Below are 27,296 nucleotides of genomic sequence, written 5' to 3' on the forward strand. Positions count from 1 at the left end.
TTATGCTGCTGTCACTTTAATGCATAGATCTAATATACACATACGATTTCTTTCTCTGCTGTTTAAATTCACAGATATAACCACAGTGTGTTTGTGAACTTTGTGCGTTTTTGACAAACTGTCAAATACACAAGGTTAAGCGCAACAACATGCAAAAGAGAAATTAGTTTAATACTCACGGGATGCGCTGTCTGACAGCTTTCTGTGCATGTGCTATGGATATGTGCGCTCAGAAAACCATTTATCAGAAGTTTAAACTGATATGGCTTTAAAACATGCAAATAATAGACTAATAAACTATTGTGGATTTTTTCACAATCAACAAAAAAAATATTTTGTTAATTTTTGGCAAAGTATCCGGGGCATGAGCTGTAAATGCACAGCACTATTAAGAGCAGCTCTTTTGCATTTAAAGGTGCCCTAGAACTTTTTTTTAAAAAGATGTAATATAAGTCTAAGGTGTCCCCTGAATATGTCTATGAAGTTTCAGCTCAAAATACCCCATACTGCCTATTTTGGGGCATAATTAGAAATGAGCCGATTCAGGGTGTGTGGCCCTTTAAATCTGATGCTCCACACCCCAAGAGCTCGCGCTTGCCTTAAACAACAAAAAAAGTTCACACAGCTAATATAACCCTCAAAATGGATCTTTACAAAGTGTTTGTCATGCAACATATCTAATCGCGTAAGTACAGTGTTTATTTTGAAGTTTACATTGATTCTGAATGAGTTTGAGGCTGTGCTCCGTGGCTAAAGGCTAATGCTACACTGATGGAGAGATTTATAAAGAATGAAGTTGTGTTTATGAATTATACAGACTGCAAGTGTTTAAAAATGAAAATAGTGAATACAGTAATAAACGATGGTAACTTTAACCACATTTAACAGTACATTAACAACATGCTAACGAAACATTTAGAAAGACAATTTACAAATATCACTAAAAATATCATATCATGATATCATGAATCACGTCAGTTATTATTGCACCATCTGCCATTTTTTGCTATTGTCCTTGCTTGCTTACCTAGTCTGTTGATTCAGCTCTGCACAGATCCAGACGTTCTGCCCTTGTCTAATGCCTTTCATAAGGTTGGGAACATGGGCAAATATTGGGGGCGTACAACCCGACTGTTACGTAACAGTCGGTGTTATGTTGGGATTCGCCTGTTCTTTGGAGGTCTTTTAAACAAATGAGATTTATATAAGGAGGAGGAAACAATGGAGTTTGAGACTCACTGTATGTCATTTCCATGTACTGAACTCTTGTTATTTAACTATGCCGAGGTAAATTCAATTTTTGAATCTAGGGCACTTTTAAAAGATACATGCATGAAAACCGCATGTCTTTGCCACCTGTCAAAAATGGGCATTTACAACATGGTATGATGATCTGTGGGTTATTTTGAACTTCACAGACAATGTGGACAACTGAGTCTTATATTACATCTTATAAAAAGGGGCATAATAGGCCCCTCTAAGTAAATAGACATAAGTCAAACAATGTGTGTGGGTACAAAAAAAAAAAAAAAAAACCCACAAGCAATGTAGAAGGGAATTCCTCAGCTAATTATACTGAGATTTAGGATTTTCAAAAATAATCTTATCTAGAAGAGTGACTCATGCAAGCAAGTTGTTATTGCAATCTTTTTATAAACAGAGCACAGTGATTTGATTTTAATGAAGAGTTTGTGGAAGTGACCAGGAAAAGTCTCACATTTGCCATGGGTTTCCCCACAACTAAGTGCCAGGAAAGACACACTTCCTGTCCTAATTCTCCTCTAATCCCTCTATCACCCTCCCCCTCTTCAAGATGAGCAGGTCGCTTCTGCCTGACTAATAAAAACATGCATTCAAACACACCTCACCATAAACATACATTGAATTTAAAAACCTAATGTCAACAAATGTTTTGGTTTGATCAAAGAACAATATCCATAACAATAACTATAAACAAAGTTTTACAAAACTTTAAATGCATACCATAACTATAACAATAAGAATACAGATGAACAATATTGTTGGAAATCACTTTCACAGATTATGAACATTACCACATTTAAGCATGCACTTCAATTATGTTCATGGAACATAACTGAACTGCACTTAAACAAGCCTCTATACTGATGGTGTAGATGGTAATATAGTTATTTTAGTTATCACTCTTGGCTTTAACCAAGACACAGCTGGCCTTAACCAAGAACAAAGAATACAGCTGGTGAGACAGTAATAAATGCATGTGTATACAGAGAAACTTAAGAAATGATTCCAAACACAACAGAAGTCCCCTGAAGCGCTACTAAAAAAAAATTACAGCTTAGCAATCATGAGTCTGCATTCATCATTTTCTCAAAGGCCACAAACAGTCACACTATAGTATTATGTCAAACAACGACGCCAATGAGCATAATAGAACACTTTCACACACAAAGATGGAAAGACAGAGCCACTCCATTCTTGGAATATTGTTTCTTTGCATTCATTTATGATTTACTGTAATATTATCAATAATAAAGTTGATGAGTAAAATAAAGACAGCCGCATAAATAAACAGCGTTCTTCCTCCAGTAACCGGTTATGGTTCAAATAAGTAACATCATCAAAATTCAAAAGCAAGCCACTTGTATAAGCAAAAGCGCAAATACAAAACCATCTATTTTGGATAATCCTTTAAAGCCCTGGCAAATAATTAACGTTCTTTGATTTTTTTTTTTTTTTTTTTTTCCCAAGAGCATATTACAGGGTAGAGTAACATCCATGGATAACGGTTGTTTTGGATACAAAGCCCTTGGTTGTACAACCACAGTAGAAGAAAAATGCTGTGGTTGTACCAGTTGTACAGTGACAGTATTAGACCGTAATAACATGGTACTTGAATGCATAACATTATACTGATGATAACAATATTTATGTACCATGTTATTTACATGGTACCTCAACGTAGTTCAAAGAATGCTATAGTATTACCACAGTCCAAAAACATGGTATTGCCATGGTACTACCATGTAAGATACATTCTTTCTTAAAGACAATGTTAGACTAGTTTTGCAATCCATCCTTGCCATACCTGAGTTTTAATATCATTTTTTTTTTTATTTAAACTTTAGTAGCAAACAATCACAATAGAGTTTAATTCATTTTCTATGCACTGGTTCAATCTATCTGTTTAAACTAACTGAATCAACTATTACATTTAAAATGTTCCTCAAATGGCATTTAAAAGATTTAGTACAATAAATGTATACATGTAATATTGTTAAATGGCTGGAAAATATCAAGATATATCAATCAGCCCTATTGCTATGACCCCAAAAAAGGGGGAAAAGTATGATTTTGGTGTGATTTAAAACAAATATACTGATATACAAAAGCTAGAGAGACATAGATGGAGATGAAGGAGTGAAGTCAGCCATACCTACAACCTCCTCTGGGTCCTTCACCACTATGTGTGCATTCAGTTCCTGAAGCTCCTGATGCAGTTCCTCCACCTTCTTGTTGGACTTTTTAAGCATGTTGTCCACATAAGCCAGACTCTTCTTGTCTGTGGTGACCTTCCTCAGATTCTCTGCTCCTTCTTTGATCTTCAGCTCTTTGCGGATCTCTCGTTTTATCTGATCCTTGATCTCATCCAACTTTTGTTGGACCATAGTATCTGAGAGGTCCAGATTATGGCCGAGACCCAGGCGTTCTGAAACCATCTGACCCCGAGTATCACCCTGAGGAGAGAGAAAGAGATAGCAGAAATGTTTACAATTATCAGAAACATTCATAGACATGGAATGCATCCTGGAATGTAGCATCATTCTCAAGATGCAATGTAATGGCAACTTCTCAAAATAATAAGTGGTTTGCATTCTGCGAGTAATATCCTTCAATGCTGCAGAATGATGGAAATTCACTTTCACATACACGGTGGTGTACATGATCCGGTTCAAGTTGTTATGCAATGGAATAAAGCACCTGCTAATCAGCTTGAGGAGGCCCAGAGAGCTCTCAAGAACAATGCAACAACTTTAGACAAGCATAAGGGTCAATGTCAAACAAGAGTGTAAATGATTAAAAAAAAAAAAAAAAAAATCTTGTTTAAAATACATGTACAAAGTTTTACAGAAATGTAGTTTGCAGTTGGAGAAGGATTGGGTTTTATTTGATTTTGAAAACACTTTTTAAAGAAAAGTTTAATGACAAAAAATGCCATAAGGTGAAAACATCAAGCCAAAAATAACTTGCACCTTAAAGGTGCTATAGAGGATGTTTTCGACGACTGAGAAACCAAAGACTGTTACTGAGTTTTTGAAATGAGCGCATGCATAAGAACTACCCCCCTCCTTCACAGCTCATTTCAAGGGAACGGCTCCCAAAACTTGTGCACGAGTATTGGAACACGAGTGTTTACCACCGGCATTCGCTGTGTCGTGTTAGTGGATTCATTATGTCGGACTCACCGCAGGTAACTCATAATCTGCAGTTGTTACTCCTGACAAAAACATTGTATGCGGCGCCTGTGGAGTGTGGAAAGTTACTGGAGCGCGCACGTCTCTCACAAGGAATGTAATGGCAGTGATTGACATGCCAGAGGGCCAATCGTTTATGCGATGATCACACAAGCGATTGGCTGATGTTTTTAAGGCCCTACCTCGTGCACAGATGATGTACATTAATATTATTCCTTTCAGTGCACCTAATAAATAGTCTTTTATCAGTTAGTGAAGACAGTTTCAAGTAATATTGCAAAAATGTATAAAACAAAACATCCTCTATAGCACCTTTAAATACAAGTGAACATACACAAGTCACGTCCCTTGATTAACATTTCTATAGACAAAATGCACGCGGAAAATAAAGGAGGACATACAGTGCGTTGCTGAAGGAAAGGTGCATGACCCAAGCTGTCCGAAACATGAGAATGCTTTATATTTATAAGTGCTTCAAACAAAAGCATACGTTTACCACGGCTTTCCCTGTTGTGCTTTGAGAGATGTGTGTGCCGTTTCAAATGCTTTTGAAATGTGTTTTCCTCAGCGCAAAACTGTAAATGTTATAATTCTGTAAATGTTAGAAAGTTTCCATTTTGCATATTATAACAACAAGCTGTTGAATTTCACAGACTTCAGTGAATGAGCATTTAAAATTATACACAAGTAGTTTTTTGATTAAGAATGTAGTTTTTTGCACAGAGCTGCAAAATATGGATAAATTGAGAATCTTTTGTTTCAGACAGAGTTCGATTTACAAGTAGTTCTGACGAAATGCTAATTGCTGTAGTCCATTTAAAATGTTTAATCTGAATTATTTAAAGGTGCCCTAGAACTTGCTTTAAAAAGATGTAATATAAGTCTAAGGTGTCCCCTGAATGTGTCTGTGAAGTTTCAGCTTAAAATACCCCATAGGTTTTTTTTTTATTATTAATTTTTATTGAATTAATTTTGAATGCCTATTTTGGGGCATCATTATAAATGAGCCGATTCAGGGCTACTGGCCCTTTAATTCTCCTGCTCCACACCCACGGAGCTCGCGCTTGCCTTGAACAGTGCATAAACAAAGTTTACACAGCTAATATAACCCTCAAATGGATCTTTACAAAGTCTTCGTCATGTATGCGTCAGATTATGTGAGTATTGTATACTGTTATATTGTTTACATTTGATTCTGAATGAGTTTGATAGTGCTCCGTGGCTAACGGCTAATGCTACACTGTTGGAGAGATTTATAAAGAATGAAGTTGTGTTTATGAATTATACAGACTGCAAGTGTTTAAAAATGAAAATAGCGACAGCTCGTCTCCGTGAATACAGTAAGAAACAATGGTAACTTTAACCACTTTTAACAGTACCTTAGCAACATGCTAACGAAACATTTAGAAAGACAATTTACAGATATCACTAAAAAAAATATCATGATATCATGGATCATGTCAGTTATTATTGCTCCATCTGCCATTTTTCGCTATTGTTCTTGCTTGCTTACCTAGTCTGTTGATTCAGCTGTGCACATCCAGACGTTCTGCCCTTGTCTAATGCCTTTCATAATGTTGGGAACATGGGCTGGCATATGCAAATATTGGGGGCGTACTGAGATTCGCCTGTTCTTCGGAGGTCTTTTAAACAAATTAGATTTATACAAGAAGGAGAAAACAATGGTGTTTGAGACTCACTGTACGTTATTTCCATGTACTGAACTCTTGTTATTTGACTATGCCAAGATAAATTCAATTTTTCATTCGAGGGCACCTTTAAGCTGTTTGAATTAGGGCTGCACGATTTATCTCACAATACGAAAAATAACACTAATGTAAACGCAATTATCGCTTAAACGCGATTCTTAGTGTGTTCACGAAATCGCAAAGGATGGGATTTTTTTTTTTTTTTTATTAATATTTTTTTTTTTTTTATGCGCAGCTTGTCAATGAAGTATGGCTCCAAATGCATGCATCTGAAAGCACTGCTACTGAATAAGCATTTACTACTGAGAGTCGTGCAGCTCTGACAAGCTGCACATAAAATAATCGCAGCCTTTGCCAAATCGTGTGCACTTCATCAATAAGGTGAGAATGAGACCCATTATAAACCCAAATACACAATTACATGAATTGATAAGTGTTGTAATACAGATGTTTGCCGTCGTAATGATGACAGTAGTGCACACAAAAGTAGTAACTGTTCCGTGATCAGGCACGGTTTGCGCTCACACTGCATGCGAACAGTGCCTGAGCCCAACCGCACCGCACTCTGGCCCACCTCTTCCAAGCGGCCCAACAGTGAGCAGGATGTATTGCCTTTCTGCCTTTATTTGAGGGGAATGAGACTGGGAAAGGACCATGAGGCGGGAATTTCAGGTGGCTTGAAGCACAATTGCGCCGTTTGTCTGTCCACAAGGCAATAATGCAAACCATGTATGATATTTTAAGAGACTTATTGACACAGACACACAGTCATGAGGGTCTGCAGAGGTCCTCTGATGTAATTTTCATGTTTTGTTTTGTGTGAGCGTTTTCCTTTTCTTTTTTTTTGTCTTAAAATTTTTAGTAATACAAAGTTCAAATTATCTGCCTTTGGCTTGTTCAGTTGGGTCTTAAAGACAATTAAAACTCAGAAAAACGCTGCTTTGAAACAAATGTGTATAAATTGTATAAAGCACTATATAAATAAATATGTGATGACTTGATTTGTAAAAATAAAAGATTAAGCCAAACAAGCTTCATGCATCAATGAGCATTATGTCACTGACCCACAAAACAAATGCCAATTGGTAATACATTTTGTATATTGCAAGCGATGTTGTATTACTCATGCATGCACACATAAAGACAGGCTATGTATTATACAGTGTTCCCTTTCGATACTTCACTCGTACTGCGTATGGGGGAAAGGTCTCCCTTTTTCCCCGCTGCTGAAGCCTTTTTCAATAACGCAGTGTAACTGCACCGTCATTGGTTCACTCATAGACAAGTTGTTGAACCAATGACGGCGCGGCATAGCTGCGCGGCCTATGGCGACAAAGCGCGCGAATATTCCCGCCGAAATGGGCGGGGTTAAGGGCTATATAAGCAGGCGTTTCGCCATAGGATTTCAGTGTTTTCTCCTTCAGCGACGACCTCATCATCTCCTCGCTGATCTCCGCCTGAAGCCGAGAAGCTCGCCGCCTTCCTGACTGCTCTCTCCGCCGTCTGAAGAGGCTCCCGCAGCGGACTCGCCTGGACTCGCCGGACTGAGGACAGCGCCGGCGCCCTCTCCGACTGCAGCGTCAGCGCCGTCGCCGAGTCGCCGCCTCCCGCTTCCCGCTCCCGGCCGCTTCCTGTGTGTCCCCTGCCGCCATCCGGCGCGCCGTCTTGAGAGCTTCACCGCGGCTTAACGCCGCTCTAAAAGAGCGTATTTCAGCGGTTTTCACCGCTTCTAGAGCTTCCGCGGCCCTCGCCGCTCTAAAAGAGCCACCCAAGTGCCGTTTTCACGGCAACGGCGTCTTCTCAGATGCCCCGCCACTCGTGTGGCACGTGCAGGGCCCCCCTGCACGACGGTGATGGTCACAGCGAGTGCGTCGCTTGCCTGGGCAAGCCCCATGCAGACGGCGCGCTCGCTGGGGACTCATGCCCGCACTGCGAGTGCATGAGTCTCAGTTCCCTGCGCCCGCGGGTCGCCTTCTTCACAGAGGGTGATCTCGCGCCCTCCCGTCTCCTTCCTCCCGCGAGCCGGCTAGGAAGAGACAGCGGGGCAGAGCGACCCAGCGCCAGGAGATAGGCGAGCTCAAGCCGGCCCAGCTCCCGCGTGCCTCGCCCTCTCCTCCGAGGGAACCCTCTCCCCCGAGGGAACCCTCTCCCGTCCTGTTCTCTCGGCCTGAGCAGCGTCCCTCTGCGGAAGCGAGTGACCTCGTCTCATTCGGTGGAACAGACGATGAGCAGGACGACTCCATGTCTCTTGCGGCTTCCGAAGCAGAAGTGTGGGCTGGCGAATCGGATGATCCCGCCCCCCCGCCTCCCTTGGAGCCCATTGAACATGGCCAGGGCATGGATGCCGAGCTCTTCCGCATCCTATCCAGAGCCGTAGAAGAGCTGGACCTCGACTGGGCCCCACCTGAGGAGCCGTCGCGCAGTCGCCTTGACGAGTGGTTCGTGCCTGGCCGCCGCCAAGCCCCTCACCAGCGAGCAGCGCCCTTTTTTCCCGAGGTCCACGAGGAGCTGACGAAGTCGTGGCGCGCTCCGTACTCCGCCCGCCTTCATACCACGCACCGCTCCGGCCTCACTGCCGTCGACGGCGCCGAGGAAAAGGGATACGAGCACCTGCCACCCCTTGACGAAGCAGTGGCTGCTCACCTCTGCCCTCCCGCGGCTGTGGGATGGAAAGCTAAGAGGTCACTCCCTTCCAAGCCCTGCCGGACTACTTCCACCTTAGCTGGTCGAGCTTACACTTCGGCAGGACAGGCCGCTTCTGCGCTACACTCCATGGCCATATTCCAAGTCTTCCAGGCCAAACTCCTCCGCTCTCTGGACGAGTCTGGGATTGACGCGCCGGCTTTCAAGGACCTTCGCAGCGCTACTGACCTTGCCCTACGAGCCACGAAAGCTACGGCTCAGGCCATCGGCCGTTCCATGGCCAGCCTGGTAGTGTTGGAGCGCCACCTGTGGCTTAACTTGACGGAGATCAAGGACAATGACAAGACGGCCTTCTTAGACGCCCCGGTCTCTCCCTCTGGTCTCTTCGGCCCTGCAGTGGATGGCTTCACTGAACGCTTCACAGCGGCACAGAAATCGTCTCAGGCCATGAGACATTTCCTGCCCAAGCGCTCCAGCTCTGCTTCCAGCCGCCCCAGGACTGCGTCGGCTCAGCAGCACAAGCCCGCTCCACCTGCAGCACCGCAGTCAGCGCCACCTAAGGAGCAACGCCAGCGCTCGCGCTCTGCCAAGCGCCATCCCTTCCCGAGACGCCAGGGACCCCGGCCCAAGATTGTGCTGGACCCGGTGCCTCCGAAGTCATCCTGATCTGCCAGGAAGGAAGAGGATGGGGAATCGTCCCGTCGCGACCGGACCACCCCAAAAGCTCCCACGAACATTTTCCCCTCCGCCTCGTTTAAATCCGGGCGTGGGAAACATGTTTCAAGTGACAACTGGGCCCACAACTGTTGCGCCCACTCCAAACGCCGTTTTCACGGCGAACAAATTTTTATATCATCTAAAAGAGAGCAAATTTCCTCTTCCGCTACTCTCGGTGTACAACCCCCTCAGCGGCGGTCTGTCACACGATATCATTCAACCCCTTGCCACTCGGGCCGAGGCTTGGCAGGCCATCCCCGATGTGTCAGATTGGGTCATGGGGATCGTAACTCAGGGTTACTCGCTCCAGTTTGCACGCCGGCCCCCTCGCTTCGGCGGGGTGCTTCAAACTTTGGTCAATCCGGACGACGCCCATGTCCTCCGAGCCGAAGTCATGACGTTGCTAAGAAAAGGAGCTGTGGAAATAGTTCCCCCGCGGAAAGCGAGTCAGGCTTCTACAGCCGCTATTTTCTGGTCCCCAAGAAAGATGGTGGTCTCAGACCCATCCTGGATCTCAGACTTTTGAATCATTCCCTCATGAGACGGAAGTTCAAAATGCTGACACTGAAACAGATCCTCGCGCACATCTGCCCCGAGGACTGGTTCTGCTCGCTGGACCTGAAGGATGCGTATTTTCACATCCAGATAGCCCCTCGTCACAGACGATTCTTGAGATTCGCATACGAGGGAGTGGCATACCAATATACGGTCCTGCCCTTCGGGCTGTCTCTGGCTCCTCGCACTTTCACCAAGTGCATGGACGCGGCACTTTCCCCTCTCAGACAGGCGGGAATCCGAGTCCTGAATTATCTCGACGACTGGCTCATTCTAGCCCGTTCGCGAGTCGAGCTGGAACACCACAGATCCGTGCTCCTCAGCCATTTACAATGCCTGGGTCTCAGGGTCAACGCAACCAAGAGCTTGCTGTGCCCCACTCAACGAATATCGTTTCTGGGAGCAGTTTTCGACTCAGTCCATATGACGGCAGTAGTCTCGCCAGAGCGCGCTCTGACGATTCAGCAGCTCACAGCCTCAGTCAAGAACAGAGCCTGCCTCCCTCTGAAGTTTTTTCAGAGGCTGCTAGGGCTAATGGCTTCCGCCTCTCCGGTACTACAGCTCGGCCTTCTTCGGATGCGGCCTCTTCAGTACTGGTTGAAGTTCCGGGTTCCTCCCAGCGCTTGGCGGCACGGCCGCCTTCGCCTCAAGGTCAATCAGGCCTGTCTTCTAGCCCTGAAACCTTGGACGAACCCTGTATGGTTCAAGCGCGGAGTGCCCTTACAGGCGGTCTCACGAAGGACGGTGCTAGCAACAGACGCCTCCAACTCGGGTTGGGGCGCTGTGTGCGACGGCAGACCGGCCTTCGGCTCATGGAGCCAAGAGGAAAGCCTTCTGCACATCAACTGTCTAGAGATGCTAGCAGTGATGAAGGCCCTTCAGTTCTTTCAGGCTCATTTGACAGGGCGTCACGTTCTAGTCCAATCGGACAGTATGACAGGGGTGTCATATTTAAACCACCAGGGTGGTCTCTCGTCCAGCCGCTTATGCGCTCTGGCGAAACGTCTACTGGAATGGGCTCTTCCGAGGCTTCAGTCGCTCAGAGCGACTCATGTTCCTGGCAGGAACAATCTGGGTGCAGATATGCTGTCACGGAGCAACGTCCCCTCCGACGAGTGGACGCTCCATCCCCAGGTTGTCCTCAGGATTTGGGAGCTCTTCGGGAAGGCAAAGATAGACCTCTTCGCCTCAGAAGACAACTCTCATTGCCCAACATTTTTCTCGAAGGAGGTCGACGCTCTGGCCCATTCATGGCCCAGCACGCTCCTTTACGCTTTTCCTCCGATCGCCCTGATCCCTCAGGTCATCAGGCGCATCAGAGAAGACCAACACAGAGTCCTTCTAGTGGCCCCGCTCTGGAGGAACCAGATTTGGTCCTCGGAGCTGTTCAAGCTCTCTCTGAGAGCCCCGTGGCCGATCCCCCTGAGACGGGACCTCCTCTCTCAGGCGAACAGGGCAATCTGGCACCCACAGCCGGAGCTCTGGGCTCTGCACCTCTGGTCCCTCGATGGGAGCCTACTAACCTCCCCAGGGACGTCCTAAATACCATTTCTCAGGCTAGAGCGCCGTCCACGAGACGCCTCTACGACCAGAAATGGTCGGTCTTTGCTGACTGGTGTTCGTCACGCAACATAGACCCAATGGAGAGTGACGTATCTTCTATACTGTCTTTCCTCCAAGAACGCTTGGAAATGGGGCGCACCCCTTCCACGCTCAAGGTTTACGTAGCAGCCATTGCAGCGTTCCATGCTCCTATTGCTGGCCAATCAGTGGGACGAAACGGACTTGTCATCCGTTTCCTGAGGGGCGCTAGGCGATTGAATCCTCCTCGCCCCCTCACCGTTCCCTCCTGGGACCTGTCTTTGGTCCTCAGGGCCTTAAAAGGAGCCCCATTTGAACCAATGGGCTCAGTCGACCTCAGGCCATTGACGCTAAAAACCGCCTTGCTGTTAGCACTGGCCTCGGTTAAGCGTGTTGGCGATTTGCAGGCCCTCTCTGTGAGCCCTGCATGCCTCGAATTCGGGCCTGGAGACTCTAAGGTCGTTCTGAAACCCAGGCATGGCTACGTCCCTAAGGTGCTCTCAACGCCGTTTAGAGCTCAGGTCATCTCGCTCTCTGCTCTGCCCCCTTCGACGGAAGAGCAAGGGCTGGAGTTACTCTGCCCTGTCAGGGCATTGAGGACCTACATAGAGCGATCGCAGTCTTTCAGACAGTCAGATCAGCTCTTTGTCTGTTTTGGAGGCCGCACCAAAGGATCTCCGGTCTCAAAACAGCGCATTTCTCGTTGGATAGTGGACGCTATTACGCTGTGCTACTCCTCACTGGGAGCCAAATGCCCCATAGGAGTCAGAGCCCACTCCACTAGAGGGATGGCCTCCTCATGGGCTTGGTCCAACGGAGTTTCCATCCAAGACATCTGTGTGGCGGCCGGCTGGTCTTCGCCGTCCACCTTTGTCAGGTTTTACCATCTCGATGTCCCGACCTTACAGGCTCGAGTCCTTTCAGTGTGATTAGCGGCCTCAGATGAGCTCCGCCTCACGCTATCATGGAAATAAATTTCCTCTAAGTGTAACGCAAGGGTTCGGTAAGGGCTTGCCCTCTCGCTTGTCTTTTTGGCCCCCTCTCAGGTGTCCAAGCTTCAAGCTATATCGTTCCCAGCCGTGGCACGGCGTGGTTGAATTCGTTCCCCATACGCAGTACGAGTGAAGTATCGAAAGGGAACGTACTCGGTTACTAACGTAACCTCGGTTCCCTGAGATACGGAACGAGTACTGCGATACTTGCCGTGCCACGAGGCTGCGGCTCAGGGTCGTCGCTTCAGTCGAATGACACTGAAATCCTATGGCGAAACGCCTGCTTATATAGCCCTTAACCCCGCCCATTTCGGCGGGAATATTCGCGCGCTTTGTCGCCATAGGCCGCGCAGCTATGCCGCGCCGTCATTGGTTCAACAACTTGTCTATGAGTGAACCAATGACGGTGCAGTTACACTGCGTTATTGAAAAAGGCTTCAGCAGCGGGGAAAAAGGGAGACCTTTCCCCCATACGCAGTACTCGTTCCGTATCTCAGGGAACCGAGGTTACGTTAGTAACCGAGTACGATATTAAAGTTAATATTGAATATATAACCTTGTACAAAAATACCATATAAAAAGGTACTGCAGGGTTTAAAAATGTTTTGCAGGACATAAGGGCATGAATTTTATTAGATAAAGTGACAGTCTCAGTAAAAAACGCTTTTTTTCAGCGTTACGGCATTTTACGTCACTAAATCGATCGATAGCAGAGCTCTGTGTTGATTCAGTGCAGAGTAGGTTGGTATTTAGTAACAGCGGTCGTGAATCAGTGTGTTTTCAGTAGTCTTTGTATTCTATTTATCAGCGTCATGGTAAATGATTGTGTTTGTGGAGGTTACACAAACTCCAGCCTGTCAGGACATCGAGTCCAGAGGTTTAATAACAAGAAGAAGGACGCTGCTATCTTCCGTGCCGCGGTGTTTTGTGCAGGTGAAGAGACGGGACTTCATTTCTGCATCTGCTTTGAAAAACGCCTTCATTATAGACCAGAGGATTATCATCCCGGCAATATGATTGAGTTCAACATTGTAATGCTACTGTAAATGATTATATTAAATGAATAAACTTACACACGTGATGCTTCTTCACCATTTTTACTTGAATCAATTTCAACACTGATGAATACAAATTATGTACACAAATGCATACAGTCTCACACTCACATAAAACAGTTTTGAATTATGTGCTGGTAATGTACTCCAGTTTCATTCATGCCATGTAAACTTGACTGTAAACGTGTATACATACATTCAAGTTCACACAACTTCATAATCATGACGTCATATGCATCCCCACACAGCGATCGGCACGGAATAAACTCAAAAAACATAATTAATGAATAAAGGATAACATTACAAGAAACACATACAGTAACACTGCATGTTCGGCCGCCGGCGGGAGACATGATCACGGATCCGTCAGAGAGATGAAACGTGAATGGTGCACCGTAAGTCTTATTTTTTTCATCTCTTTTTTTTTTTTACATTTGCTAACTAACGTTACCAAATCAGTCGTGATGAGAAACCACTATATCACGTAACATTAGTGTGGGCGGATATTAAGGAAGTTTACTAGTTTCTGTTATTAGTAATCAATAACGTTACTCCTAGATGACCAATAGCTTTGCTTTTGCCTGATTCATCATAATCTGTACAATATTGTGATCTGAGCACAGTGTTACATATCGTTTGCTAACGTGTATATATCTATAAGCTAACATCGGTCTCCTGCTCTGTTCTCTACTGGTTATCCTCACACCACAGCTCAATTCGTCTCTTTTGACCGTTGTTCTGTCTAATTCTGGCCTGTCCTGCTCTCTTGACCACATAGCAGGCTAATTGTATGGCTGTGGTTTGTTATAAGTGTATGAATAAACATTTACAATTTCCTCAGCGTCCGAACTGTTATTGCGATCCATTTTTTTCCTACTGTTTATATTGATCGCGCTCCCTTCAGTTAGGTCACTTCCGATTTAGCATTTTTCAGATGCGGAAGTAAAATTATCACAAAAAAAAACGACTCCAGAAGCCTATGTAGCGTATTTATACGTGTTTTTTCAAGAAATTCTAATTTCATACATTATTTTTCTATACATTGAATCACTGAATCTCTAAACTGCAATATGCCCTTTAAGGCTACATTCAGACTGTCAGTATAAATCTGATTTTTGTGTATATCTGATTAAAATCAGATCAGATTTATAAAGTGTGAACAGCCAAAAATCACAAATACACTCTGGGGACATCAGAGATTTATTTTACATCTTGTAAAAGGGGGCATAATAGGTCCCCTTTAAGAATAATAATGAACCCACTATTCAAGCAATCGCCACTCCCGAAGTGGCATTAATTTGAAAGTGAAAGTAAAATGCGCAAGGCCGCACAAAGATTCATAATGGTGTGTGTCCACTGGAGCAGAGTGAGCGTTTTCAGTTAATTCCTATGGAAACTCAACTTCTATCAACAAATTCTATCACGAATAGTTCCCAGCGATCATCGAATATTATTTTTGCTTAAAATGCCTGTCCCTACAATTAAGACAGCTTTTTTATAATAACAGGTTTTCGCAAGAGTGCAGAATTCAGTGAGCTTGCGTTTTAGAGACTGACAGACAGATCATAAAAGAGAGGGCTCTTCTCTTGCTTTCTCTTCATTAACCATTCACAATCTGAATACAAGTTTAGTTTTTTTTTTATGCTGCTAAGTACAAAGTTTCTGGATTGACAACCATATTTAAATGTGCAATTTGAATCGGAAATACTTAATTCAACAGTTTTTGCTCAGGTTCAGGTACCTAAATTGGTACAGAGAACAGCAAAATTTTATTGGTATTGGTACTGGGTAGGGTTGGGCGATATATATCGCATGCGATGGTTATGCGCATTTCGTCAGTAAAGCTGGTTCCCTGATTACCGCTAAATCGCTATCACCTGCTTTCAAATGGAGCGGCATTTAATAGACAGAGCCGTAGTTCACGGACAAGCTACACAATATTGCGTTCATTATCAAAGGCGATTCATCTGCAATAATGAACACGATAATGCGTAGCTTTTCAGTTAACTACGGTTCTGTCTATTAAATGGCGCTCCATTTGAAAGCAGGTGATGGCGATTTAGCGGTAATCAGGGAACCGGCTTTACTGACGAAATGCGTGTGACAATCGCATGCGATATATCGCCCAGCCCTAGTACTGACTACTGAAATTTTGGTCCTGTGACAGCCCTAATTCTCAACCCTTTATAAGTCATTTACAGTCTCTTGGATGGTTTGTTCACATCCATCTAACACAACTAGACATCCAACTTTTGGTATATAAGATGTAAGTTTTCGTTTTTGTAAGGTCAAAACATATCAAAACCAGATCAGCTGAGAATCATTTTCCACCTTCGGTTGGTTCACAGCCTTCTCACTACAGCATGGCCTGTAGTTCTCAAAGTTCACATAAACATGCCTGCGCGGTGAATGAGAAGACCCCTCCTGAGAAAGATTTATAGACACACAGCAAACATGGGGTTTGGCATTCAGAGTGTGTGTTATCAGCAGGGTGGGGTCAGCACACACAGATCACTGACCGAGGAGCCCAACTGCTTCAAATCAACTAGATGTGGCCACACAGAGCGAAAAACAAGTGGTGTGATTTAAACTAGAGGTTTCATGAAAAAAGGGGAGTATAAACGTCTGAAAGGTCACCACAAGCTTTTAAGTGCAACAGTCTATAAATCGTAAAGCTATATACCATATCTGGAAGAAATAATGTCAGTATCAGTAGGCGTGGGAGAAAAAAAAAAAAAAAACGGATTCCCCAATGTATCATGATTCTTCTAGGGCTGCAACTCTATTTTGATGTCTCTGATTCATCTGAAAAAAAGTAATATATATATATATATATATATATATATATTTATTATATTATATTATATTATATATATTGTTATATATAAAATTTTATATAATAAAATTATATAATTATATAATTTTATATTAATTTACATTGTGCAAAAAAAAAAGGGTTAAAATGTAAACAAAAGCACACATTCATTCTAAATATAGCAATGATATTGCATTTATACCCAATTACAATATTCCTTTTTAGTAACCGCTCTCATAAAAATACAACTACTGGTGTTAAAAGTAGCATTTTAATTCTACATTTAATGTACAATATAATGCATATTTAAGTAACTATGTACAGTAAGAAATATTGCGAGACTTGCTTGCTATCAGGACATGCTTTTCTGTGAAATGGAAATGTTAACAGTATTTTTCCCCCAAATATAGTTCTTAAAGGGATAGTACACCTCAAAATTACAATTTGATGTTTATCTGCTTACCCCCCGCGCATCCAAGATGTAGGTGACTTTGTTTCTTCGGTAGAACACAAATTATGATTTTTAACTGCAACCGTTGCCGTCTGTCAGTCAAAGAGTTCCCATTCACTCGCATTATATTAATAAGAGTTGAAAAAACATGCACAGACAAATCCAAATAAACCCTGCGGCTCGTGACGACACATTGATGTCCTAAGACACGAAACGATCGGTTTGTGCGAGAAACCGAACAGTATTTATATCATTTTTTACCTCTAAAACATCAACGGCATGTCTCGCACTTGAAGTATAAGCGCGAGACATCACTTTTGTTGTCAGAGCGCGATCAGACCTCACTAACCGAGTGCTGAACGCAGTTGGACATAGTGGTGTTTATGTTCGCTGATCAATGTTTATATGTGAATAAAAGCCTAAATTAAATCTGTTCATCATATAAAGAGATCGAATCTCTTTAGAAAATTTAGACTAAACCACTCAATTCATTAATTAGTTATACAATCTCTTTATGAACTTTTTGAAGAGTCAGAGTGGCAGTGGTGTAGCTGTCTATGAAGTAGGGCTGACCGATATATCGCATGCGATTGTCACGCGCATTTCGTCAGTAAAACCGGTTCCCTGATTACCGCGAAATCGCAATCACTTGTTTTCAAATGGAGCGGCATTTAATAGACAGATTAAATTACAGATTATTGTCTTCACTGACAAGCCACACAATATCTCGTTCATTATCAAAGGCGATTCATCTGCGATATGAACGTGATATTGCGTAGCTTGTAGTGTTGTCAAAAGTACCGACTTCGGTACCTAGTCGGTACTGAAATTTTAAAAACGTGACGATTTGAGCGCTGTTGAGTGGATTCGTAAACATCTCTGATTGGCCGTTATTTTCACGGCTCATCGGATATGTCTGTGATAGGCTTCAATGATTAACGCTGTAAAAACGTTGTAAATAGTCATCAATTAATCTCTTCACAAGCGCTTACACAGATACACACGGGAGCGTTTGAAAGCAGGCGTCTATCGTGGATCGGTCCACTGTTAGACGCCTGCTTTCAATCGCTCGCGCTCCCACTTTCAAAACGCTTTCAAATTCAAACACTTCCGTGTGCTTTCAAATGCTCCCACACGTTGATCATTGTAACCAATCACAGGCATATCCGATGAGCGCATCAACACAATGGCCAATCAGAGATGTTTATGAATCCGCTCAACAGCGTTCAAAGCGTCACGTTTTTAAAATTTCAGTACCGATAGGTACCGAAGTCGGTACTTTTGACAACACTAGTAGCTTGTCAGTGATCTACGGTTCTGTCTATTAAATGCCGCTCCATTTGAAAGCAGGTGATGGCGATTTAGCGGTAATCAGGGGACAGGCTTTACTGACGAAATGCGCGTGACAATCGCATGCGATATATCGGTCAGCCCTACTATGGAGGGACAGAAAGACAGTAATTAATGACAAAAAAGTTTTCATTTTTGGGTGACTAACCCTTTAATGACCATGCACCAAACAATACAGAACTGGCTCTTACCAAGAAGTGGATGATTCCAGCTGTGCACACAGACCCCAACATTGTTTCCTCTTAATAGCACAAAACCCCTCAAGCAATCTTAGGGAATCAGATCTCTCTCGTAATATACATTCCCACTATAAATGTACAACTATAAAAGCAGCAGTGGCTATAAATCAGTCCAGCATTTAAGCTAGTTTTGGCAGCGAAGAGTTCCATTCAAGGTAAGCCTGACGTCAGATAAGCCGTTTGTTAAGCTATTGCTAAATGTTGGCAGCTTGGGCAGAGGTCATGGTGGTCTTAAAATAACGAGGGTCAAAGACAACGGGCATGCTGAAGTTCCAGGTCCTTAATCTCCTTCCTCAAATTCAGAACCACACAAAATAATCATTTAAATCTGGCCACAAGAAAGTTGCTTGTTTTGTGTGTACATTTAGAAGCAAATTACTGCTAGAAAAGCATAAAAGACACCAACAATTACTCACTCAGTTCTCTGTGTTATCTTAAAATCCTTCAGGAGGCAAGACTCACTGCATTAATGAAAAGGTGCAGTCACATTTGTGAAATTTTGGCAAAAGCGATGTGTAAAGCACAGCTCACACAGAAATCACTTTGAAACCAAGCAGCCTGATCAACGTGGTAAATCCATCTCATCACCAACTTGCAACTAGGTGCAAACAGTTGCAAAATCAGCATGGGTAAATATTTTGCCCTCACACAATTCACGCAAATTCCTATTGAAATTTCAGCCGCAAACATTTTCAAAACAACTGTAAATGTGACTGGACCTTAAGGGTCATGAATGCAGGTGAATTAAAAATAAACTTGCTGTTTTAAGACCCAAAAGCCTAAGTGTAGCTGGAAAAAATTCCCTGCTCAGATTTAATATATATAGCAGTGAGAGACAGGGAAACTTCTGTGTGCTGGCTGTGGAGAGTCATGCAGCTTTCGCTAGCTGAAAACAGAAAGTAATGCAGAAAAGCTAGGAATTGAGGCTAAAGTAAGGCTATGCCAAGAGCACGAGTCAGTGAATTGTGTGTGTGTGTGTGTCGGTCATAACATATACAAAATGTACATAATAAAGAAAGGAAGGAATAAAGAACAAAAGGACATTGGCCAAGACTCAGTTGTTACTCTCAGTAACAAATGCCCCACCCTGTGAGAAGAACCTGGCTGAGGAACAAATCCACTCACAGAGAACACTGTAACAAACTAACTCCCATACAGAGAACTGCAGGTTTCCACATGGCCTGTGACACAATGAGGTAGAAAGACCTTCAGACCATTTACCAGTACAAGATTTCAGACAAGTGAGAATTTGTGAGAAATATACTGTCACTGATAATGTTAAAGGGAGAGTTCCAACCCAGGCTCGTTGGAAAAACGATAAAAATAGTGCTGTCCAATTGATTAATCGTGAATCATATCTAACATAAAAGTTTGTGTTTATATAATGTGTGTGTATACATTTTTACATATATATATATATAAATAATATGTGTATAATACATGTGTGTGTGTAATATATATATATATATATATATAGAGAGAGAGAGAGAGAGAGAGAGAGAGAGAGAGAGATATGTGTGTGTGTGTGTGTGTGTGTGTGTGTGTGTGTGTGTGTGTGTGTGTGTGTGTGTGTGTGTGTGTGTGTGTGTGTGTGTGTGTGTGTGTGTGTGTGTGTGTGTGTGTGTGTGTGTGTGTGTGTGTGTGTGTGTGTGTGTGTGTGTGTGTGTGTGTGTGTGTGTGTGTGTACACACATCTATCTAAACACATATATAACACATATATAAAAAACACATATATATAAAAATATATAATAACATAAAATATATACACACACATATAAATAATGTAAAACAACTTTTGATTAATCAATTTGACAGCAATTAAAAAAACAAAAAACAAAACTATGCATACAATTCATCATGGTTTCCAGCTGAAATGAACACTAATAGCAGTAAAACACCAACAACTTTTACCCAATTGCGATTACAGGGGTCGATGATCCATTATATAAAGACTTGAGCATTTTTCCTTTCTTGCACAACACTATATTATGACCTCAAAACACTTCTACAATTGTGCATGATTAGTAAACTAATACATGCTCATATTTCATAACCAGCTCCATATGTATGGCTTTTCTTATAAAGTAAACCTGCTACTGCACTGCACTTTTGTTTAGTGTACATTTTTTGTTTTTTATTATTACAACGTGGTAGAGTATTAAAGGGGTCCTATTACGCTTTGCACTTTTTCAACTTTAGTTAGTGTGTAATGTTGCTGTTTGAGCATAAAAAAATATCTGCAAGGTTACAAAGCTCAAAGTAGGGCTGCAACGATTAATCGTTTGCAAAATAAAAGTCTGTGTTTACTTAATATATGTGTGTGTTCTGTGTATAATAATTATGTATACATGAATACACATACAGGTATAAAGTTTAGAAATATATGCATGTATTATAAATATATAAATAAATATATATATATATATATTTTATATTACATATAAACAAATATTTTAAATATAAATATAACATTTTTCTTAAATATATACATGAATGTGTGTGTGTATTTATATATACATAATTATTATACACAGAACACACAAATATATATTACGTAAACACAGACTTTTATTTTGCAAATGATTAATCGTGATTAATCATTGCAGCCCTAGCTCAAAGTTCACTCCAAAGGGAGATATTATTTACTTTATTGTTATTTAACAGAAACCACTTTAAAGAACTACAATGTGCTTTTTCCGGATTTTGTGAAGTCACAATGTCACTCATTTAAAAAAAATCCCAGCCCGCGGAATACGCAAAAAAGGGGAGGAGGCCTGGTTGAGCTGCGCTGGAGAACAGCTGCTTTAGTAGCGTGTTGTTGCCATGTCAAAGGGACGCTGTTTTTCCCCACCCCAAAACCTCTTTGTTTGAACTTACTAAGGCGGGTTAAAATTTATTACATTTATCTGTGTGCTGCACACTATAAGGAGGATAGCTTCCAGAACCTAAGAGGGTACAATGCCGGCTATGCACAAAAACGTTTTTTATGGATCACGACCTGTAAGTATATTTTATTATTTGTTGTTGTTGTTTTCTATTAACAGTTCTAATTATAAGTTTTATGTTGTTGTTACAATGTAGACAGAGGGCAAAGCTGTTTGACTCTGCTAGCCAGCTAGCTATCATTACAGTGTTGATGTAGTGTTTAGCTAAAAAGCTCTCGCTTTTGTAAGACTGTTCACCGATACTTAGTAACTTGGTCACTCTGAAACGGCCTGTAAAATCTGTGCTTCCAAAGGTTTTACGTGATTTTCTTGTTCATAAACATTGTCAGGGTCTAAATCGGGGTTCAAATTAGTATGGCAAAAATGATGGTATTGTCAAGATTTATTTACACCTGAGCAGATGAAATAACATGGTTATAGTAAGGGGCGTGACATTTCCACAACCCACACTAAGCGGTTTGGCCACAACACACTGGGCCAGCTAACCAATAAGAGCATATTTTGTATTTCGGAAAGAGGGGCTACATCGAAACAGGAACTAAACGGGGCATCTGAGACAGACTGGCAAGAGAGGAGCTGCAATAAGGTAAAATATGTGAAAAATAATGTGTTTTTTTAAAAACAATCAAGCATGAAAATCTATTCTAGCACCCCAAAACCAAATCAAGTCTATGAAAAAGGGCATACATGTAATAGAACCCCTTTAACCTTTTAGCATTCAACCTTTTAAACTAGACATTTCATATTCAGTACACGTACGAACAAGAAATATCTAAATAAGCGGAATCTCTGAAACTGCTCTTCCTCAGTGTGGTCAGAGTTGTTTCTATGAGACACATACTGGACAATACTGACGCAAACAGGAGAGAAAGGCTTAAACTGATACAACAGATTCATTCTCTGACATTCTGAGTTCCTCTCTCTGAGAAAATTAAAGATTTTAATGCATCATAAATTTTTGATCAAGTGCATTCAGCCCTGGTGAGTCTTCTTTCGAAAACAAAATATAAATCACTTTAGAGTTTAGTTCACTGATTTAGGTGAATCAAAGCTCTGATTTAATAATTATTTTGCTTTGCGTTCAGGTTAATATTGCTGGCAGGTTAATATTGCTCTCTATTACTATTATTGTTATATTAGTGCATGCATATAACTGAGAATTATTCATTATAAATAATGAACAAATAAATAGAATAATAACAAAAAAGAATAGCAGCACAGCAATTCAAAATATATAATATAAAAGATATAATAAATATTATAATAAATTAATATTATTTAATAAACTATTACTTTGCTAATACTAATAACTATGCTGGGCTTCCATGACATCAACAGTGACTGGCCAGTTCTTTAAGACTCCACCCACTGAAGAGAGGGTCATGAATGAGCTCAGAGCCAATGAGAGTTTGAGAATCATCCTTTCAGTTTTATCTCAGAGCTCATCCTATTATGGTTTTACCCTGACCCCCAAGACCTACGGCAGTGAAAAGTCTTCTCTAACCCACTACCTTATCTGCTCCATTACCTTTACCACGGCAGTTAATTCACACTCACAGTACATAAGCCAAAAGATCTTGTGCTCCAGCATGGATCACTCAGGAAATGTCTTCTTGCACAGAGTGCTTTATAGAACTAGATTAAATAAGTGAATATGGTGTTATGTCAGGTGACGTGCCAAGTAAAAATGAGGCTTAGAGGACACCCTCCACTAAATAACCATAAATAACTAAATAGCCTATAGCAACTAGTGGTTAAATTTCCAATTTTAAGAACATTAAATATTAAATGTAATAATTAAGCAATATTTAATAAATATTCAATAATTCATAAATGTTAAGTAATTCAAAGAATTCAGCACCGCTACCTCATTTACTTCACCTTATTCAAATAAGAGTCCCACTCCTCATAGGGAACAATTGTGACAGCAGGTTGACCTATAAGCCATGACACTGACAGGTCAAACCTTCAAATTAATGCAATCACCCAGTGGATCTGCAATTATGACATCAGATTTTATTAATAGAATTTATAAACACTGAACACTTAATTATGTTTCTGGCTTTTGAATGTTATGAATGCAATGAAGATATAAGTTTTACACATACACACTTCTCTACAAGCAATCTAAGGAAGATTAATTGGTATTGATGTTGAGATGCAACATTATCAGCAAACGTAAACATATATATATATATATACATATACATATACATATACATATACATATATATATATATATATATATATATATATATATATATATATATATATACACACACAATCCACAGTTTACTGATAAACTGCTATATAGTGAAATGAAACAAAACAGACAAAAAACCCTGTTACTTGACATAATCTGACATTTATCACAGAAGTACATTTCATGTACTTCTTTATTATAACTTCCTATAGAATATGTATTCTGCAAAATGTTGCCTGCAGCTGTATTTATTTTTGCGATTGGTTACAATAGCTTATTGGGCAGTCCTTGCAGTTTATTTGGTTATAATTGGGAGAGCAGCATTTATGCTGTCAGTTAGAGCTGCACAGCTAATCATTAAAAAAAAAAAAAAATCTTGATTCAAACACCCACAGGATCTTATTCCTAAATGACAAAGATTTGGCTATGTCTATTAAACCTTTGACAAGTACAATCACAGGGGAACATTCAAATCTGTGTTTGTGTTGCCGCTGAGCCAGAGAGAGCAGTTATGTATAGGTAAACAGCTTCTTTTCAACCACACAGTATCATTATTTATTTCTGTTTTACAATAATTCAAATGATCACAGAAGTACTGGGATAGTTTATAGTTCAGATGTAAACACTGATGTCTAAAGATCAAAATAGAGTTAAATCACCTTTTGCACATAACTTGACGCTTCAAATAAAGATTGTATCAATTACAGTACATCATTACACCAGCAGGTGAAAATAATTGATGGTTTAAAAAATCATCAAGAATCATTCATTCAAGAGATTAGTTCAAAAACACTGATTCATCCAGACAAGTGGAGTCTTTATGAGTCAGTCATTGAATCGTTCACTTCGTTTTTTTAAATAATAATTCAAATTAATTAAATGTTTTTAAATAGAAACTTGAGGAATTCACATTTTGTTGGAACCTGTAGTAAATTAAATGTTATTTTGTTTAGTTGGCAATTCAGAATTGTGGGAGAATCGTGATCTCTATTTGAAAAAAAAAAAAAAAAAAAAGTTCTCAATTTATCCAGAACCGTGCTGCTCTATTGTCGGTTTAGTTTGTGTGCGCACAGCTCTGCATGCAACCAAAGCACAACAGATTGAAACCAAAACCAAAGGTAGTACAAAACAATGAGACATGATGGCCAAACACATCCACCTGACATTTTTTACATAGACCAACCAGTAAAAATAAAAGAAAAAGAAAAAAATGAATACCAAATAATTTCCCACCCAAAGACTGGCATTTCTGAGCTAATGCCTCTCTCTCTCTCTCTCTCTCTTTCAGTAACTGGTGATTTGGCTCCAGATAAGGGCCATGCCAAAGAGGATACCTGTCCTACACTCCAGCCAATACTAACCTGTCAGAGTCCCTCTGAACATTCAAACCAAGAGTATCAGTTAACTTGTTGGGTTTCAGTTGTGCTTCACTGCAATTACGTAGGGAGGAGACAACCCAAACACAGCAATCAAACTACTCCCTCTCAAAACAACAAAATGACAGAAGTTTAGAAAGGATCATATTAGCAAGTGCCTGATTTACACTTTCTATACTACTAATTTACTGCTTGTTATTAATTGTTTGCATGTTAATCTATCTTGAAGTTTGAAACAGTATGTCTCATTACAATGACAGTTCCTGTACAATGTTTAGATGTCACATAAACTAAATGAATAAATGTAAAGTGTTTAACTAGTTAATGAGTCAAAACAGCACAATATAACTCATTATACTTGATGAAACATGACAATAAGAAATAAACAGATCCATATTGGATACAAACTTTGATTGCATGACCATTGATGAAATTAAGCAACAGCTAGACTAAAACCCTTACATATGGCAAAATACAAATTTACATATCTGACTTTCGCAAAAAGCCAGTTAATTCCCAACAAAATCAAAACTTGCATATTGTTCAGTGCTGCTCTCGACGTCTTTTTTTATTTAAATTTTTTTACTATTAGCTTAATTTTCTTACATTAGAAAGGAGTTTCATAAAAAGTAGGCAAACAAACACTGACTTTGCCTCACAGTATATTCATAAGTGCTTCAGGGAGTTGCCAGGGTGGAATCGTTCAGGATATGTTACTAATAATAGATTTTACTCCAGATTTTCCCTCACGACATAGACACGAAAGAGAGGTTCTGCTCCACAGTTTCTATACTTATTTCGTGTGCAGAAATGCACTTGTTTAGTCAAACGTTTTAATCATTTAATATATCCTTACTGAAAAGAGCTCTTATGTTTTTTGAAGTAACGAAAGGACATTTGTAAAAAAAAAAAAATTAAAAAAATTCAAACCGTCAACATAGCAAATATTATACTGTAAATATGCCGTTGAAAAAAATAAAGTAACATCAGTTATAAAAAAGCTACATTGTGCGAACCAGCACAATAAGGTACAAAACAGTGAGCAACTGCTCTTCTGAATGCTACTGGAGTTATACAAATACAATAACATTATACATATAATACACTGTATCTACAATGAAACGGATAGTTTAACTATAGTTATGGGCTGGGATTAAAGCAACAGTTGGTCTGTGTCAATATTTCTAGGCCACATTTAACCCTTTCAGACACAGTTAAAAGTCACTATCTAATCCTTAAGTTAAGTGTTGAAATTTTAAAGTAGTGATCAGATGAAGACATGGAAGCCGAGATCAAAATATGTTTATGATTTCGAAGCGCGCGGTTAGTAAATAAAAGATAAAATAATTCTCTCACCTGCACGGAATCGGCCGCCATCTTGCCTCTTAATAACTTTGAATCAAACTCAAATGAAGCAAAAAGGAGGAATGTCAGTAAGAAGTTAAACCTCTCCACTTCTCTCCAAGTTAGCTCGTATTTCTTCCTGATACTGAAGAAAACACATCGGATCCACGACTTAGGCTACTCCATAGCGCAGCCGGTAAACTTCCCAATTCCCATGACGCTGCCGAAATATCCTTGTTTGATATATAAAAATCAGTTCGTTAAAAGCTTTAATATTGTCAAGAAATCGATGCAAAAGTTTTCCGTGACAGATCCACGTAAAGAGACGTGGACATGCGAGTGTTTTGAATGCGTGTATTGTTGAACACGCTCCTCTCCTCTGCTCTCCCAGCTGGAGTCAAATCCTACACTTCCAGTCATGTGATCACAAACTCGCAAGCATTTTTCCCATGAGTGTCCATGCATACGGCCAAATATAGAGTTTAAATCATTCTTGTATATTTACTAGAGCGTCGTATCAGATTACATCACAGTTTAATGTTTGATCATTTAAAAAAAAAAAAAAAATCAGACAGCATTTTCTCTCTTCACGGTGTAAACAGGGACAAAATTCCAAATTTGTGGAATTACTTTTTTTTTTTTTTTTTACACAAGACTGGTATCAGGGCTCAGTGTTTTCTGTTGGTTTAAACTGTCAGAAATGTAGTAATATATGTTTTATTTAACAAATAGACATGGGTTTATTTCTGATATTTATACAGGGATTTAAGTTAAACACAATATAATTGTAGTAGTAATGATATAATATTTACATTACATAACATATACATTACATACAATGCATTACATTACAATTACAACATTA

General features: G+C 40.7%; 1 protein-coding gene across 3 annotated transcripts in view; it reads right to left on the reverse strand.

The window, feature by feature from the left end:
- The window catches only part of pkn2b (protein kinase N2b), a 66,714-nt gene extending 39,874 nt beyond the window's left edge, over positions 1-26,840 (reverse strand). For all 3 annotated transcript variants that reach the window (XM_067372913.1, XM_067372914.1, XM_067372912.1), the window contains exons 1-2: positions 26,444-26,840; positions 3,416-3,716 (exon numbers count right to left, since the gene is read on the reverse strand). In XM_067372913.1, coding sequence (XP_067229014.1) covers positions 3,416-3,716; positions 26,444-26,464 — 322 coding nt within the window. In that variant the 5' untranslated portion in view covers positions 26,465-26,840. The remainder of the gene's footprint in view (positions 1-3,415; positions 3,717-26,443) is intronic.
- Between the last annotated feature and the right edge of the window lie 456 nt (positions 26,841-27,296).

Source organism: Chanodichthys erythropterus, chromosome 21, assembly GCF_024489055.1.
Source record: "Chanodichthys erythropterus isolate Z2021 chromosome 21, ASM2448905v1, whole genome shotgun sequence".
Classification (NCBI taxonomy): Eukaryota; Metazoa; Chordata; class Actinopteri; order Cypriniformes; family Xenocyprididae; genus Chanodichthys; species Chanodichthys erythropterus.